General features: G+C 47.6%; 6 protein-coding genes across 6 annotated transcripts; 4 read left to right on the forward strand and 2 right to left on the reverse strand.

The window, feature by feature from the left end:
- Positions 1-659: 659 nt before the first annotated feature.
- Positions 660-1445, forward strand: N7466_006256 (rRNA-processing FCF1 family protein; the record flags this gene model as incomplete). The annotated part of the gene is made up of 4 exons (XM_057165653.1): positions 660-730; positions 796-858; positions 924-1286; positions 1364-1445. The coding sequence occupies 4 exons, from the start codon at positions 660-662 to the stop codon at positions 1443-1445; spliced, it is 579 nt and encodes a 192-aa protein (XP_057021252.1).
- Positions 1446-2302: 857 nt separating this feature from the next.
- N7466_006257 (rRNA-processing protein UTP21) lies at positions 2303-5761 on the reverse strand (the record flags this gene model as incomplete). Its single annotated transcript, XM_057165654.1, has 5 exons — positions 2303-2905; positions 2980-3618; positions 3693-3932; positions 3997-5487; positions 5639-5761. The coding sequence occupies 5 exons, from the start codon at positions 5759-5761 to the stop codon at positions 2303-2305; spliced, it is 3096 nt and encodes a 1031-aa protein (XP_057021253.1).
- A 995-nt stretch (positions 5762-6756) lies between these two features.
- On the forward strand, positions 6757-10680 carry N7466_006258 (inositol polyphosphate kinase VIP1; the record flags this gene model as incomplete). The annotated part of the gene is made up of 3 exons (XM_057165655.1): positions 6757-9130; positions 9215-10529; positions 10593-10680. The coding sequence occupies 3 exons, from the start codon at positions 6757-6759 to the stop codon at positions 10678-10680; spliced, it is 3777 nt and encodes a 1258-aa protein (XP_057021254.1).
- Positions 10681-11177: 497 nt separating this feature from the next.
- Positions 11178-12518, forward strand: N7466_006259 (diacylglycerol/lipid kinase family protein; the record flags this gene model as incomplete). Its single annotated transcript, XM_057165656.1, has 1 exon — positions 11178-12518. One exon carries the CDS (start codon positions 11178-11180, stop codon positions 12516-12518), a length of 1341 nt encoding a protein of 446 aa, XP_057021255.1.
- A 343-nt stretch (positions 12519-12861) lies between these two features.
- On the forward strand, positions 12862-16101 carry N7466_006260 (lipase ROG1 family protein; the record flags this gene model as incomplete). Its single annotated transcript, XM_057165657.1, has 2 exons — positions 12862-13052; positions 13212-16101. 2 exons carry the CDS (start codon positions 12862-12864, stop codon positions 16099-16101), a joined length of 3081 nt encoding a protein of 1026 aa, XP_057021256.1.
- A 138-nt stretch (positions 16102-16239) lies between these two features.
- N7466_006261 (inositol monophosphatase family protein) lies at positions 16240-17321 on the reverse strand (the record flags this gene model as incomplete). The annotated part of the gene is made up of 3 exons (XM_057165658.1): positions 16240-16915; positions 17014-17095; positions 17204-17321. 3 exons carry the CDS (start codon positions 17319-17321, stop codon positions 16240-16242), a joined length of 876 nt encoding a protein of 291 aa, XP_057021257.1.
- Between the last annotated feature and the right edge of the window lie 553 nt (positions 17322-17874).

Below are 17874 nucleotides of genomic sequence, written 5' to 3' on the forward strand. Positions count from 1 at the left end.
ATTATATTCCTCTAACTTTTCTATTATAATTCTATTAGAATAACAATCCTTGATCAAATGATATATTCTGACAGAATTTTGATAGAATTGATTCACTATTATTATATATCTTATTAACTTCTGATTCTGAATTCTGTTCTAAATTCTGTGAGATATATTAGTTACTAAGTTATTGCTGTTTGTCTGGTTTGTTGGGTTTGAGTATTCCTGATATTATTTGATGGGTTTGCCTTATTTGGAGTTTAACCTAAGCTTCTAGGTATCGAATTAATACTATTTGGCTTTGCCCTAATAAGTTATATAAGTTTTAAAGTAATTAATAAAATTTTTTTTTTTTTGTAAATATAAGATTTATTTTAGGGGCCCAAAGTTCAAGGTATTACTAGAAATATGGCTAATAGCTTATACTATAAGTTTAAATCAGATTTTGTGTTTTATGGTTAAGATACAAGATCTTTTTTACTATATGTTTTGGGGCTGGCGGCCCGTATATAGGTTGTTTGGTTACAAAGTTAGCGATTAGTCACCCACTGATAAGATAAGCAATAAGTTATGCGGCTGCTATCGCAAACTTTTATCGAAATTCTTCACTCCCTCAATATTTGATTACTTTCTTCTCTCCGTACCATTTTTCCAATTCAACCACTTCAAAAATCAATATGGGTATCCAACGGAAAGTTCGGAAGTTTGCAGTTACCAAGAGAGCAATCTCCCAACGTGATAATCGCCTGTCTGTTTCTTCCCTGCTTTAATTCCAGGACGTCAATTCGATTTGCCGCTAACACCGTCCTATAGCAAAGAAAACGACAAGGCTGATAAGAAAGACAAAACCGGAAAAGACGATGTAATCAGGGAAGCGTATGTTTCTTCTAGAGACTCTGGCATTACAGTGGGTGCATCCAGCTCACAATGTTCCTTTCCAGACCCCAGGCACCTTCATCACTCTTCTTCCAATATAATACGGCTCTCGCCCCGCCGTATTCCGTCCTCGTTGATACCAACTTCATCTCCCACACTATTCAGCATAAGCTTGATGTCATTCCAACAATGATGGACTGCCTGTATGCCAAGTGCATTCCTGTCATCACTGATTGTGTGTTGGCAGAGCTAGAGAAGTTGGGCCAGAAGTATCGTCTGGCCCTGCGTGTCGCCAAAGATCCCCGATTCGAGAGAATCAAATGTGATCACCCAGGCACCTATGCTGACGATTGCTTGGTTGATCGGATCATCAAGCATCGCGTCTATATTGTGGCCACCAATGATCGTGATCTTAAGAGGCGAATTCGGTACGTGGATTAATGGAGCTCCCTTCGCACTGGGACCCCAAAAAGATATGGATTTCCGATTTTAACTCAGAGAACAGGAAAATTCCCGGTGCACCAATAATGAGCGTCGCCCGCGGAAAATATGTCATAGAACGACTGCCAGATGCCCCCGAGAAGTGAGGACATTATCGATGTAGTCCATATCTATACTCTCATCCCCCCTCCTCCGCCTACATGTGAGCGCTGCCAAGCAGATATTCTTCTTGCCATACCCAACTTATAAGTCTGCCTTGAAGCCCTACAATTCGCCTGATATCACCACCGTATCCAAAAACACATTCACTTCTCCGCCCGACTCATTGTCCAGTGCCTCGAACTCACTCCTTCGGTCAGAGTTTAGGTAGACCCGAACAACTCATACGTGATGATCCCTGTGTTGCTGATCGACAACTGTCACTAATGCTATTACGGCTGAATCTACTACGTGTGCCGTATACTGGGGATTTGGACTTGCCATTGTTTTGGATTGTGAATTGTACACTGTGGATAGGTGACTGCTGACCCTCGTGGTGAAATTATGGCTGGTATCAATGGATCTCGCGTGATCTCGCGTGATCTCGCGGCTCCAAATCTACTTTCATTCGCATGGGTTGTCTTCAGTTTGCGTCTGGATTATCCTGGCCTAATACCATATCTGTTTCTTGCAGCTTTCTCTTTCCTTTCTCTCTAGTGAGCTGTGTGATCGACTGATTGATGGGGCCGACAAGGTGGAGGAAAACTTATATATGTATGGTTATCCTGGGAACAAACTTGAGTATAAAGTTGGGTACATAAGCACCTCGGTACGTAGTAACTTGTACATATATCATTAAACACCCATAGTAACTCGCCCCCGGTTACTACTGTGGTACTCACGTTATCTACATGGAACAAAAGTGAAAGATGTAAAAAAGTAGGAAGAGAAGCGAAGAGAAGGAACTTAAGACAAAGTTTCAATATACAAACCGCCCATACTGCTATGTGTATATCTGAGTCTTCTACCGTGCGGATCTCAAGAACCCAACAACTCCACGGCAGTAACCCACAAGCTCAGCAAGGCGCTTGCCCTCCCGTTCTTGTTCATTGGACCAAGAGGCAAGGGCTTCTTGCAGTAAACGGTATTCGGGGCTATCCCGGCTAGAACAAAGCCCCACCGTATCAGCATGGATCTTCAGGAACACTGCCATCCATGCGTTGACTAGTTCGAAATCTCTTCTCAGTCCGAGACGAATTGTAAGGGCCCGAATGAAACTAGATAACTCAGAGAATCCGTCGCGCACTCGAGGGTCAAGAGAGCGAATCTCCAAGTCAGCTCGCGCGGGGGAGAGAGATTTGAGATGCTCAATTAAAGGATCAAAGTTCCCAGATTGATCGCCGGACTTGAGGAATTGTGTCATAGTGGACTCGGAAGTAACTCCCCCGCCTGGCATCTTGGACAAGCGAGATCGCTCTGCCTCTACATTGCGTGAGAGAGACCCAGCTTCAGCGGCCTTGGCAGCAACTTCATGAGCCGGTTGAGACTGCGCATCGCCAAGCATGGAGGGAAGAAAGAATGGTGCCTTTTCGGGAGCTTTGGGTGCTTCTTTGGGCCGATTGCGTTCCTAATTTATAACAATGTTAGTAGGGGAGTGCAGGGGAGTATCTGTGCGATACCGTAAGAGAGTATTGTGCGTACCTTGATAGAGTCAAGATGAACCAACGCTTGCCATTTGCTCTTAGGAACCAAACTGAGAGTGACCATATCCCGCTGCAGCTGTTCACTTGTCAACACGGGTCCTTCTGTCTCTTCTGCTTCGGGGGCCTCCATGAAGGCCGCCTCAACAAGACCCGCGCCGCTCTCGCCTGATGTAGTGGGTACACCAACATCTTCAATGAGATCCTCGTCCAAATCCTTGGTAGACATGGACATGAACAGGCTGCGGTTGCTCCAAAGGCTAACACCAATGCTTCCAGCATGTGCTGTAGCCAAGAACTCTCCAGTAGACGACATCGCCAGTGAAACACATGTGCTGGAAACGCGGAATATGTCAATGAGATGACCAGTGGGTAGGTCCCAAACTCGTACTACGGAGTCCATGGACGCTGCGATGATCCACCGACCATCATTGGAGAAGATGAAATCGTTGACTTGACCCACGCAACCCCAGAACTCACGTACTAACTTCCTGGTCTCGATATCAACCACACGAATGGAGAGATCGTCACAGCTAAAGGCGACCAGCTCGCTTGTCTTACTGTAGCGAATTCCGGTCACCGCCGCCATTGGATTCCAATCTAATTCGTCAAGTAGAGAGCCAGAGAGAAGATCCCAAAACTTGAAGGGAAAGAAATCATGTCAGTACGGGGTAAGGAGAAGGGTGTTCGAGAGAGGCATAGAGCCTTCCTTACCTTGACCTTGCCGTCTAGACTGCAGCTGATTACAGTGCGGTTAAGATTATCAATCATCAACCCAGTGACTGACTTAGTATGCCTTACATTTCCTTCCTGCTGCACCTTTGTGGCGCGGGGCTTGGATGCCCGGGAAGGGAAGCTCTGCCGATGTTGGCCGGACTGCAGATTAAACATATCGATGGATCCCCCTGCAGATCCAATGACCGCAAATGTTCCGCACTGCGAAACAGCAACACTCTATGACATCCTAATCAGCCAAAACATACCCGCTGGACTCGGAAACAGCAGTTGATAAACTTACTTTAACTTCACTTCCATCGCTCGTCGGAAACGCCCACCGGCCAGCTTTCTTCTTTCCCCAGAACCAAGTTCGTGCATATTTGTCTCCTCTGTGACCAGTAACGACGCTTTCCCATCCAGTGGAATTGGTGGATTCGGTGTTGGTGAACTTGGGATTTGACCAGATGGGACCCGATGTGGTGATACCCATGCCTCCATCTCGGTTCAGGGAGCACGAAATACAGGTGACCTCAGATGCCTTGAGAGGGTCAACCACCGAGCTGGATGGGTCTGTAGGACCCATTTTCTTGGACTTGCGTTCTACACTGCCCTGTGAAATCTCGGCGTGTTGACTATCTTTGCGCAAGCTCAGCCCCCAGAAGCTGCAATCTTTGCTTGCACTGAGAAGCCATTTGCCACCAGAGTCGGATCCATCAGAGGCAGCAGGTAAAAATTCCAGGGCGCTGACCGCAGCGGAGTGTCCTGCTCGCACATGGAGTGGTCGAGGGGTCGGAGAGAATGGAGTCTCGTCAAATATCCATGTTTTCAATGCATTGTCGTCTCCTGAGGACACGAGCACCGGCTGTCCGTCCAAGAACTCGACACGATTGACTCCCGTGCCATTGTCTCGGTTTGTTACCCGGTGGGCCCCGCGAAGGATTCCGGCCACCCGGCCACCATCATTCAAATCCCACATGGTAATATCACCACTTCCACCGGCAGCGGTAGCCATTACACCGGCCTTGCGGCCATCGTGACCTGCGCCTAGACCATCACTTCGAAAGGTGATCGATGTTACCGGAAGAGCGCGTGCCGAGGGAGTGCGTAGAGACAAAACTAGTTGGCCCGAGTCGACATTCTGAATCGACAAGGCACCACTCTTGTGGGCAATGGCTAGGAGAGACAGAGCAGGGGTTGGGTGGATCGCCGTTACTGGTCCAGAGTCGGTAGATGGCGCGGGTAGCATATGCAACAGCTTCCCACTCCGAATGTTCCAAATATCCACGGCGCCGTCCATGCGTCCCACGAAGACCTTGTTAAGATATGTCGGCATGTTGCACAGTAGTCCCGCGTAGATGGGATCTCCCGCAGAGTCCAAATTTGCCCGGGGTTTTAGACTGGCGTAGTGTTCGTAGCTCCCTGTCTTCCAAACTTCAAGACCGCCAGTCCAGCAGCCAACAATCCATGAACCAAATACTACCAAGCGTTCAATCGGCCCATCCAATTTAGGCATTTCTAGAGTCGCGACTCGTTTACCACGCTTGAACACCCAAACCCCGCCGGGGGAACGAGGACGGAGGTGGCCCCAAGCGGCAAAAACCTTGTCCTGCCAGGCACATGTTGCCGTGATGAATTCTGGGGTTTGCGGTCGACTCAAGAAGATCAGGCTCAAACCTCGGCGCAGATCGTATGTCTGCAGCGTGTGGCCTACTGATGTCGTGATTTGGTAGGTAGACTTTCCGAGACGTACACTGGTGAAGGGTACTGAAGTTGGAGACACCAAGCCCAATGTCTGGAAATAAGACTCAATTAGCAGGGAAACTTGACGAAAGAAAAAAAAAGAGATTGAAAAGAGGTCGACGCGGGTTATAATCGCGGGAAAAAGAAGAACAAGAAGAAGAAGGGAAGCTAGGAAAAAAGCTCGAAAAAAAATATAAACATACCCTGAAGGGCGCAAAGATTTTGGAACCTCCACGCTGTTTAGCTACCCTTTTTTCTTCATCGAGAGTCCTTTTCTGCCTCTTTGCCAAAGGCAAATCAAAGGTATCATTGGCCAATGCCGGCATGATGAAGGAGCGAGAACAATATTATGTGTGTGGGTAATAAGGTAGGAAAAAAGATAGGAGGAAAAGGGAAAGAGGGGAAAAGAACGAAAATGATTGATCATTAATCTCTACTTTCCAGATAAGGGTAGAATTAAGAGGATAATCAGCGAGCATGCAACATCTTTTGAATCTGGCATGTATCTTGTTCCAATCCAAGTTTTTTTTTTTTTTTCCAACAAAAAGGTCTACACCGCCTGGTCCACACCGCCTTTAGAGGTCCCTACAGTACCATACAGTACATACAGTACATACAGTACATACAGTAGTACCTAATCTTATAGTATATATAGTATAACTAGTAACTAGTATATATGCTATTACATGATGTATCTTACATATTTCTGCAGGTAGCTCCTAGTACTTAGCATATTCAATAATTAACTACTTTTTAATATTGACTATGGTCATTTTTACTATAGGAGCTCTTTTTTATCCCCTTAGATTTTCTCAAATTGTCTCCTTATTTTTTTTTTCTAATTTTTTTTTTTCTAATTTTTTCCTCTCTTCTTTCTAATGTGGTTTTGATGTACAAGGTATTTGATGCACATGTGGTTTGCTTGCGGGCAAAATAAAAAAAAAAGTTCGCTTTCGTCCAAATGAACTTCCCGCTCTTCTTCTCCCCCAACCTAACACACTTGATGAAAGTACTAGACATCCACTTTTTTTTCTTCTTCTTTGGGAGATATACTTATATTTCCTTTTTCTCCTTCCTACTTTAAAATTTCCAAAGTCTCCCAAAAATAATGTCTTAAATACCCCTACATCTATGAAAGTTCAAGGGTAATTGCTTTCGATTCCCACCCGGAGGGAATCCGCACCTTCTCCCCCACACTGCCCCTCTATCGCCGACCCGAGATCCATTCTTTCCTTTTCGTACCTACCTTCCCACCAATCTTGATCAACTACTCGGTGTGATGGACCCAGACAATGGCCAAAGTAGCAGGTCATCTGCCGACATGAGCTCTTCAAAGGGTGTCTTTGAACAGATCCTGGGTTCTGGCTCACCGTTACCTTCTGTGGATGCGGAGCAGAAGGAGATCCCGCCAACGGAGCCTTTGACGTCAACCAAACTCCATGGCTCCCATTCACCAATGAAACCTAGTCGAGCCGAGGCTGCTCCAGATAATCGTGCGGCCCCACGATTTGGTCATTCTAACCGCTCGTCGAGCCGTACACCCCGCCGATTCAGTGGAAGTACGGCAGCAAGTTCTATCAGTGAACTGGAGCCCAGTGGGCCCAAACTGTGGAGAATTGGCGTATGTGCTCTAGATGTGAAAGCTCGCAGCAAGCCCAGCCAGAACATTCTCACTCGGCTCCAAGCTAAAGGTGAGTTTGAGGTCATTGTCTTTGGAGATAAAGTGATCCTGGATGAAGAGGTGGAGAACTGGCCGGTATGTGATTTCCTGATCGCCTTCTTTTCCGATGGATTCCCCCTGGATAAATCCATTGCCTATGCCAAACTTCGAAAGCCAATCTGTGTCAACGACTTGCCGATGCAAAAAGTCTTGTGGGACCGACGACTATGCCTGAAAATTTTGGACCAGATGGGCGTTCCTACGCCTAAGAGAGTCGAAGTGAACCGCGATGGTGGGCCAGTTCTAGAATCAACGGAAATGGCTCAGCACATATACCGGCTCACCGGAGTCAAGCTAGAAGGCCCCGAAGATGGCATGGGAGGCGGTGCTCCGAGAACCCAGCAGGTCTGCATGTCGGAAGATGGGGAGTCGCTGATCGTGGATGGCCAAGTCTTCCGGAAACCGTTTGTAGAGAAACCTGTGAACGGAGAAGATCACAATATCCACATCTACTTCCCCAACGATCAACAATATGGCGGTGGCGGACGGAAACTTTTCCGAAAGGTCGGAAATAAGAGCTCGGAATATGATGCCAATCTCTCCGTACCTCGCTCGGTCACAGAGACCGAGACAAGCTACCTATACGAGCAATTTCTTCGAGTGGACAACGCAGAGGATGTGAAAGCGTATACTGTTGGTCCAGATTTCTGCCATGCTGAGACACGCAAGTCACCTGTTGTTGACGGACTCGTCCGCCGAAACACCCACGGTAAAGAACTACGATACATCACCCAACTGAGCAAGGAAGAAGCTGCCATTGCTTCAAAAATATCCAATGGATTTGGCCAGAGAATCTGCGGCTTTGACATGTTGCGTGTTGGGGACAAGAGCTATGTAATCGACGTGAATGGCTGGAGTTTTGTCAAGGACAACAATGATTATTACGACAAATGTGCCCAGATTCTCCGAGATACTTTCTGGACCGAAATGCGCAAGGTTGAGGGATCATTGGAGCTTTCGGAGCCACCTTCACCGGACCTGGGTCAATCCAGAAAAAGTACGGCAGGCTCTCACCGACAGGCGTTGAAGACCTTGTTGAAGTCTCCCAGCTCGTCCCGACTCTATGGTAATCAACACATCCCCAAAGCTCACGACGCACCCCCCTCGGATGTATCAACCAATGCGCCTTCCGTGGCATCCTCATCCGGACTGGAGAGCACCGACCCCACCATGAACCTGAGCAGTTTAAACTCGCGAGAATGTCAATCGGACTCTCGTGGCTACAGCCCTTCTAACACAAAGTCACCTGCTGTTTCCCTTCACCAAACTGGTGAAGGAGCCCTGCCGCCACTTCCGGCTTCAAAACACTCCTGGAAACTCAAGGGAATGGTAGCTGTAATTCGGCACGCCGATCGCACGCCTAAGCAAAAATTCAAGTTTACATTCCACAGTCAACCTTTTGTGGACCTTTTGAAGGGACATCAAGAGGAGGTGGTCATCAAGGGGGAATCAGCCCTCTCCAGTGTTTCCGATGCGGTGAAGATAGCTTTGGAACAAGGACTTGAGGATGTTGATAAATTGAACCTTCTTCGTGTATCCTTGGAGAAGAAGGGTGGCTGGCCCGGGACCAAAGTACAGATCAAGCCTATGTTCCGGAAGCGCAGACCCGAGGAGATGCGAGAGCAAGTCTCACCTCTAGCTTCCCCATCGCCTTCGGGAACAACGGTCCCTGAAGAACCTTCCTCGCCTATCCCAAGTGAAGCTGGACAAGACAGTGAGGCCTTGCGCAGGTCGCAGACACGGAGTGACTCCATCTCTGGTCCTACTTTTTCTCGGTTCTCTGCTGTCGAGAATGATTTGATCTTAGATAAACTCCAATTGATCATCAAATGGGGAGGGGAGCCTACACATGCAGCACGTTATCAGTCACAGGATCTTGGTCTGAACATGCGCGATGATCTAAAGCTGATGAATAAAGAGGCCCTCAGCAATGTCCGTCTCTTCACCAGCTCCGAGCGCCGAGTGAGTACAAGTGGTAAGTGGAACCCTTTCTTTGGCGAACTCCTGTTCCCTCTATTGTAAGGTCATTATTATTTTTTTTACTGACGGGATGCATTAGCTCAAATCTGGGCTTGCTCTTTTCTAGACCAAAAGGAAATCCCAGTGGATCTCATTCAAGTTCGAAAGGATCTGCTGGATGACTCCAACGCCGCAAAAGATGTTATGGATAAAGTCAAGAAGAAGCTCAAGCTCCTACTGAGAGAGGGATCGGCCCCCTCACAGTTTGCATGGCCCAAGGATACCAACATTCCAGAACCATCTGTCGTTCTTTCCACGTTAGTGGAATTGATGAAGTTTCATCGTAGTGTCATGCGCCATAATTTCGCCAAATTGGAGCCTTCATTGCAAAACGCCGAAAATCCCAACCATCCGGAATCGCAACCCGACCAACCCAATCTTTCCAATGTTCAAGGGCGGTGGTGCGCAGGAGAAGATCCACGTCTCTTCAAAGAGCGATGGGAAAAGCTCTTTGCTGAGTTCTGTGATACCGAAAAGGTGGACCCCAGCAAATTTTCTGAACTTTACGATAGCATGAAGTTCGATGCCCTGCACAATCGACAATTTTTGGAGTGGGTCTTTATGCCACCAGATAGTGACCGCGATGACGACGACAAATGCAGTATCAAAGGCAAGAGTTCGGCCAAGGCCGAGTCAGTTGTGGAAAGCAAGAATGGAGCAGATCCCGGGAATGAGAAACCCGAAGAGCGCCCAGAGAACCAAACTCTCGCACAGCGCTTTGGCTTGAAGAAGCGACTCCAAGCCCTCGAATCCCTGCCCCATCTTCGGGCGCTGGATGATTCTTATGATCATTATTTCAAGCTTTACCCTGGCTCCAACTCCAGCAAGTGCAAGATGGACGAGCGCCTTTCCAAACTTCGGGAGCTATACAAACTAGCCAAGGTTCTTTTTGACTACGTTACTCCACAGGAATATGGTATCACAGATAGTGAGAAACTCGAGATCGGTCTACTAACATCCTTGCCGCTTCTCCGAGAAATTGTTCGGGATCTGGAAGAAGTGCAGGCCTCCCCCGATGCAAAATCCTTCTTCTACTTTACCAAAGAGTCCCATATCTACACGCTTTTGAACTGCATCCTTGAGGGTGGTATCCAGACCAAGATTGCTCGCAGTACCATTCCGGAGCTCGATTATCTCTCACAGATCTGTTTTGAGCTCTATGAAGCCCGGGACAGCGAGTCCGATGTCAACTCTTACTCCATCCGCATCTCCATCAGCCCCGGGTGCCACGCTTTCGATCCTTTGGACGTGCAGCTCGACTCTCGGCACGCGATTGGGTGTGCTCCACGTCGCAGCCTCACGGCGCATCAGGATTGGAAAGAAGTGATTGAGACTCTCAAAGCGAAATTCGATACGTAAGTCCTCCACGTTTGGCCACCTCCTCCGCTTGTGCACTGTACTAATCATATGTCCTGCAGGGTGAAATTGCCAAAGTCCTTTATTGCTGTAAACTTGAGTGACAAACATGTGTCATCTCAGCCCGAAGAACCAGATACCTCTTCCTAGGTAGATGGATTTTTAGTAGCCCTTCCGCTATGCCGCTATCCCGCTATTCTGATAAACTGTACCTATATTTTTTTCCCCTGTACAATGTTATTTGCTCTTTTTTCTATCGTGGGTTTCAAATGAACAATTTCCAAAAAAAAAAAAAAAAAAAAAAAAAAATAGCCATTGGTACATATATATATACTTATAAGAATCGTGGCCCTGGTTCAGTTCTTGAGGAGCGAGGTTCTCTCTCTTTCTTAGGTCATTTGAGGCTAACTTGACTCCACAGGCAAACCCCGCCAAATCGTCTTATCGATAATGATAACACCCAACGTGTCTCAGAACTTTGTTATCCAAACAAGCAGCTTGATAAGCTCCGTATATCCTCCTCGCCTCTATCTCTCTCGTGAAGACGTTGACTCTCAACCTCTGCAAGAAAAGAAAAGAAAAGAAAAGAAAAGAAAAGAAAAGAAAAGAAAAGAAAAGAAAAGAAAAGAAAAGAAAAGAAAAGAAAGATGGCTCCAGATCCATTTGACTGGAACGCTGAGATTTGCAAAACAGAGGTCACTGGGGACATCTTGCAATGTACCTCTCACGTCGAAGCTCAAGGGCAGATCAATCTTACCGATATCATTGGAATTCTGCCTTCCCCTGATTCTGATTCCAGATTCCGATTGCTATTCCTTGTGAGACCTGCATGTGGAGATAAGGAGGTGCTCGGCTGGTTGGAGAAAACAGACATCCCATCCCTGCCCCCTTCTCTATCACCGTTTTTGATCAAGCTTCCAGACCATCTTCGACATGTTAAGCCGGTGCAGGTTATAATATCAACGTTGTCGGGAACAGGGACCGCTCGGATAGTTTACCGCGATCTTTTGAGACCCTTTCTATCCTATCTAGGTATCAATCATCAGGCCCACGAAACGCAGTCCACTCACACGATCAGCGAGTTGTCTCGATCCCAGTTTCTGGAGGACGCCTGCGCAGGAACTCCTCAAACAATTATTCTGCTTTCGGGTGATGGGGGTCTGGTTGATATTCTCGATGTTTTCTATAAATCTACTCGGGATATCCAAACGCCCCCACATATCACCCTAGTCCCTTGTGGGACAGGCAATGCCATGGCCAGCTCTATTGGGTTAAGATCCGGGCCATCTTCAAGTCTCACTGCGTTGCTCAATGGAAAGCCATTTCCCCTGCCGGTTTTTGCGGCGACATTGTCCCCCGGGAGTCAACTCGTCATAGATGAGGGACGCCAGAGGACAGCTATAGGTCATGAGTCCAATGCCTCCCACCAAACCATATATGGTGCCGTTGTGGCAAGTTGGGGACTACACGCAGCACTGGTTGCCGACAGCGATACAGTGGAATACCGAAAGTTTGGGTCGGAGAGATTCAAGATGGCAGCGCAAGAACTTTTGTACCCTTCTGACGGTACCGAGCCTCATCGATTCCAAGGCAAGATTACGTATTTGACGGCACATGGTCAGGAAGAGAGCATTGAGAATGACGAACATATGTATGTCCTAGCTAGCCTCGTTCCTAGGCTAGAGAAGGACTTTCTCATTTCACCGGATTCGGAGCCCCTAGAGGGACAAATGCGGTTCTTGCGTTTCGGCCCTCTCCCAGCGGTAGAAGCGATGCGCCTCATGACTCTAGCTTACCAAGGGGGCCAGCATGTGCACGAGGCAACAGTCACATATGAAGCAGTTGATCAATTACGGATTGAGTTCCTGGAAGACTTGGAACGATGGAGACGAGTGTGCATTGATGGCAAGATTGTTGTCATTGAGAAAGGCGGGTGGATGGAATTGCGTAAGGAGTCCCGACAGCTCCTAGAGATCATAAAATCGTGAAGCTGTCTCAGCTCTGCTCCATGAAAGAATTGGTTGATCCTGCACTACTTTTGAATTTTAAATCTCATATGGACTATTTTGAGTCCAAGTTTGTTGTAGATGATCTAACCTGTACTTACTAATGAATGTTTTTGCATGTGGAGGGTAAACACCGGAGCACATGATCAAAGCCGCAATCAGCCCCCGTATAAAATATACTACTAGTATATACCCCGAATCCAATTAACCCGCTTTACAACCCAACAACTTCGTCCCATATGGAAATAAATTGACCATGGCGTTACTCCGAAAAGAACAAACACTCTAATCGGAACCAAGAGCCCCCACCCAACCGCCATATTCGATGCTAATCACGCCCCGAACGTATTCAGCCTCGCAAACCCCAGACCGAGCGGTGGCCGAATCCCGCACTGAAAGCGCGTCCCGCTTCTACACGCTGGCTGGGTGGCGCCAGAGCCCTGTGAATACAAACCCGGCTCCAGAAATGCTGTTGACTTACCAGACAGGCAGTGTACGCGTTGGAGAGGTTGTCAGGTTAGTTCCTTCTGGATTTCCATCTCCACCACCCCCTCCCCCAAGCATTTCAACTGGTCCCCTTCCCGCAACCCCGTTCGCCGCATCCTCCGCATCTTCCGGATGAAACGGACTTTTGAGTGATACACGAAGCTGACGAGTACCACTACAATATCTTAGATATACCTTAACATACACCCCAGCTTCAGATCCTATCCTACCTCTCCCAGCACAATTATATGTCAGAGTGAAAAATGCCTCGGCCATCCCGCTTCGAGCCGCATATCTTCATGGTCCATACAGCCTCTACGCATCCTGCTACCCATCCACATTCGACCCCAACAGCAAGTATAATGATTATGAAACACATGGAACGCCACAATTTGAACCATATCTCAAAGCTGGTGGGAACTGGGATGCGACCATCAAATTGCCAACCCCTTTCGGGGGCTCTCACAACCTTGATGCCGGCCAGTTAGGGATAAATGGTCCTTCTACTATGACTTGGGTCATTGAAATTGTGTCACAGGTGATATTTTCTAATAGCGCGGCTGTTCATTTTGAAATGCTGGTCGCTCGTGATGCAAAATCCTTAGAATTCTTCTCATCTGGTGGGACGTCTGCGGCGGGAATGGGCCCCCCGGGGAAGCTACAAGATCATTGGACGCCGGAATCTAAGGGTCTACAGGTGGTGGCTGTGACGGGGGTGTTTTCCAAGTCTATCACACTACGTGTGGATGATACAAGCAGTTTGTGGAATAGCCCACCACTGCCGTCAAAAACAGATCCCACTGAGACTGGCTCGGGGGTTGGTTCTTACAATCCTGATTCGGAAGAACCAGGGAAGGTACATGAAACCTCACCACCCCCTGTGAAACCAAAGAAGCGGATTCATCTGGTTGTGGTGACCCATGGCTTGCATAGTAACCTAGGTGCGGATATGCTATATCTCAAGGAAAGCATCGATGCGGCGACGAACAAGGCCAAAAAGCGGAAGAAGAACCAAGAAGGCATTGAAGAAGAAGAAGATGATGATAATGATCAGGAGGAGGTCATTGTTCGAGGGTTCTCGGGCAATGCGGTGCGTACCGAACGTGGCATCCAGTACCTTGGAAAACGTTTGGCCAAGTATGTTTTGCTGATGACATATCCTGATCAACCTTACTTTCCTTTGAAGGGTTCAAAGTCCAAACCCTTTCCTCGCCCCTTCAGCTCTCGAAAGGAAGAGCCTAATATGTCCTCGGATTCTTATGCTTTCATGGAGCAACAGGGACTGGCTATTGGGAATGAACATGCCTATCAGATCACCAGCATTAGTTTCATTGGACACTCCTTGGGTGGCCTGGTTCAAACATATGCTATTGCATATATACATAAACACTCACCCCGTTTCTTTGAACAGATTAGACCGGTCAATTTTATCGCCCTCGCAACTCCCTTTCTAGGACTTAGCAACGAGAACCCCATGTACGTGCGCTTTGCCCTGGACCTGGGTCTCGTCGGTCGAACAGGGCAGGATCTTGGGCTTAGCTGGACGGCACCCAAGGTACGAAGTGGCTGGGGTGCCATCATTGGTGGGCGAGGGGACTCTGCCAAAGATCAAGGCAACCCCGACCCAGGATCCAAGCCACTTTTGCGAATTCTACCCTGCGGACCCGCTCATGAGGCCTTGCAGAAGTTTCAGCACCGCACCGTATACTCGAATGTGGTGAATGATGGAATTGTTCCTCTACGGACATCTTGTTTGCTCTTTTTGGATTGGAGAGGACTTGATCGAGTGGAGAAGGCGAGAAGAGACAACGGTCTCGTTGGAACCATGGCGGAATGGGGTTGGGCAGAGCTTACTGGGGCCAACTCCAAGTCTCCCCAAATTGCCCGTGCTGGTGAACTATCGGGACTGGCAGATGGTGCTTCTTCATTGGAAGAAAACGAGGCTCTAGCTCTGGAAGACCCATCCTCTCCAGCCTTAGGTCAGTATTTGTCATCGAGAGTACATTCATCCGACCAAAATCAAGTGATAGATGTCGGACCAAAGGAGAATATCTCTACAAGCTCCTCCTCTGGTCCCTTCAGCAGTTTTTTCTCTCTGTTCCGCGCCAAGGAGACCAAGCCTTCTCCACGTCCGAAACATGCCAAAATCTACAGGCGCAGCCAAACTCTTGCGTCGTTCGACGCCAACGAAAGTCCTGCTCCATTAGTTCGGGGAAATTCTTTATATGAGGACGAAGAAGGGTTGCATACACCCCCAAAGACGACATTTTTCGAGTCTGCGGGAGACTTGTTGATGCCACCTTTACCCCCCACTGAATTTCTCCTGGACCCCTCAGCCCGTCCACGGACAATTTTCCATGACCGAATTTATCACCCCGACGATGTACCGCCTCCTTTGCCCACAAAGCGACGAACCATCGCATTCAGTTCCTTACAGAATAAGAGTTCTAATGCCGCCCCCGCGGCAACTCAACTTCCATCTAAGTCCTTCTCTGGCGTCCCCGCCAACCTTGGGGAAAGTGGATTGAAGGTCGAAGAAAAGATTGCTCGTGCCTATCACCGCGATTTAACCTGGCGCAAGGTCCTTGTTCGCCTGGAACCTGACGCACATAACAATATTATTGTACGCCGCATGTTCACCAATGCTTATGGCTGGCCTGTCGTGAAACACTTGGTCGATACACACTTTGGACATACCGAGGCCGTGGAAACGGATGATGTGTTACAACAAAATGTCGAGCGGGCCAAGTCACCCAGTATTGGACCGACCAGTTCCGGTGACGAAGTTGAAGGCCAACATGATGATCCAGGACAGGCGCCTCGCGTGAGAACGGATCATCCGTACGATCTCCCGGGACCTTCTCGGCTCTCGTCGCAATTCCCCATTCATGAAAGAGCTGAAACCTTTCCCGCTGAGCATGAATCCCATAGAACGACAAGTACCCACTATACCGAGGTTTCTCGACAGGATTCTGCGCGATGGACGGATCGCCAGATGGATGAAGATGATGATTGTGAATCCGGGCTTGACGAAAAGGACAACGCTGGCTTCCGATGGTCTCCAACGCCACGGCCTTGAAATGAATAAAACCAAAACAGTCTCCCGGATGCATTGCGTATATGAGATTGTATATAAGTCCACTTCGCATGCACATTACCCTGTATATAGATTCCACAGATACGTACATACATACACATTTTATCAGTGCATTGCGTACTAATACTCTAATTGGCCTTGGATGATACTCCAGAACTCCTCCACAATTTGCCTCTGTCCTGCCTCGGGGGCTCCTCGAACGGCCAAATACTTGCGTCCATCCAAACGGGTCTCCCAACCCCCTGGATTGCCATCCACGATGATGCCTCCCGCCTCGGTCAGGATAACCCACGCAGCACAGACATCCCACTCCCAGCAACCGCCTTCCCAGTACAGATCCATAGTACCCTCCGCGACAGCGCACATGTTAAGAGCGGCTGATCCTAGACTCCGCATGGAGCGCACCATCGCGCCCCCGTCCTCTTTTGCCTGGCCAAGTTTTGCAAATGTGCGAACCTTAGTGTCCCAATTAGGCCCACTACGATCGGAGCCCCATTCAACGCTAATAAGAGCATTGGAAAGTCCGGAGAGGGGCTCCACATTCTCACCCTTCAAGGGCAGAGGAGTTTTGTGATTTAGAAATGCGCCTTGACCTCGGATGGCCGAATACAAGGTCTTGGTGAAGGGGTTATAAACCACACCCACTGCAGGCATTCGGCTCACGGCAAACCCCAGAGAGACACAGGCATAGGGGAAGCTATGTACGAAATTCACGGTGCCATCAATCGGATCCACGATGAAGGTGGGGGCATCGGTCAAAGGCCGATTTGGGTCATAGGTCTCCTCGCCGTGAAACCTATTACCCAATTGATTTATATTATCAGTAATGGGAAAGTAATATGTAAAAAAAAAAAAAAAAAAAAAAAAAGAGTAGGATGAGATAGTTGACCTTACTCATAATCTGGATATCTCTCCTTGAGCGATGTCGAAATCATCTTCTCCACTGCCCGATCATATTCTGTGACCAGATCGGCACCTACGTAAAAGGTATCAATATAAAAGTGCTTTGGTGTATCGATATACATACCTACACGTGTATATACGCGTATAAATCATGTATATCAATTATGTCAATTATACTTACTGTTCTTTTTGGACCCAGCGCCCCCGGTATCGGGCAGAGCATTTGTGATAATCTCGCCTGCTTGGTGGGCCAATGTCACAAGAAAGTCATGGATCTCGTTCAGATTAGGGCTAGCCATGGTGTAGATGTATTGAATAGGAAATCGAATGGGAAGAAGATAAAATTAGGAAAGGGATAATTCCAAGGTGGAAATGAGGGGTGATGGTATAGTTAACTGGTTACCTAACTGGTTACCTAACTGGTTGGTTAGTTAAGTTACTTGAAGTTGAATGCTTACAAAGTACATTACATAACTAACTAGTTAACATTAACTATTAACTACTAGTATATACTGTTATATAACTGCAACTTTCTGTGGGTTAACATATATAACATTTTGAAAACGTAATCTCCAAGATATATGAGGTACTAGTACTACTTGTATTTATTCATATTTATCTTTATTTAAATTTGTATATAGTATATATATACTACATACATTAATAATCTATACCAAGAAAATCCCATGGAATGACGCCGAACTTCCCCCACTTTACGGACTTGGAAAAAAAAAGTTTTTGTTCCTTTTGTCCCCGCACCAACCCTTGGAATACTCCTAACTTGTACAACCCTCAAGATGCCTACAGATACTGAAGATGTATTGCTGAATTCCCCGATTCCATATCTAACCT

The sequence above is a fragment of the Penicillium verhagenii genome (assembly GCF_028828195.1).
Source record: "Penicillium verhagenii strain IBT 33310 chromosome Unknown utg000006l_segment0_segment0, whole genome shotgun sequence".
NCBI lineage: Eukaryota > Fungi > Ascomycota > Eurotiomycetes > Eurotiales > Aspergillaceae > Penicillium > Penicillium verhagenii.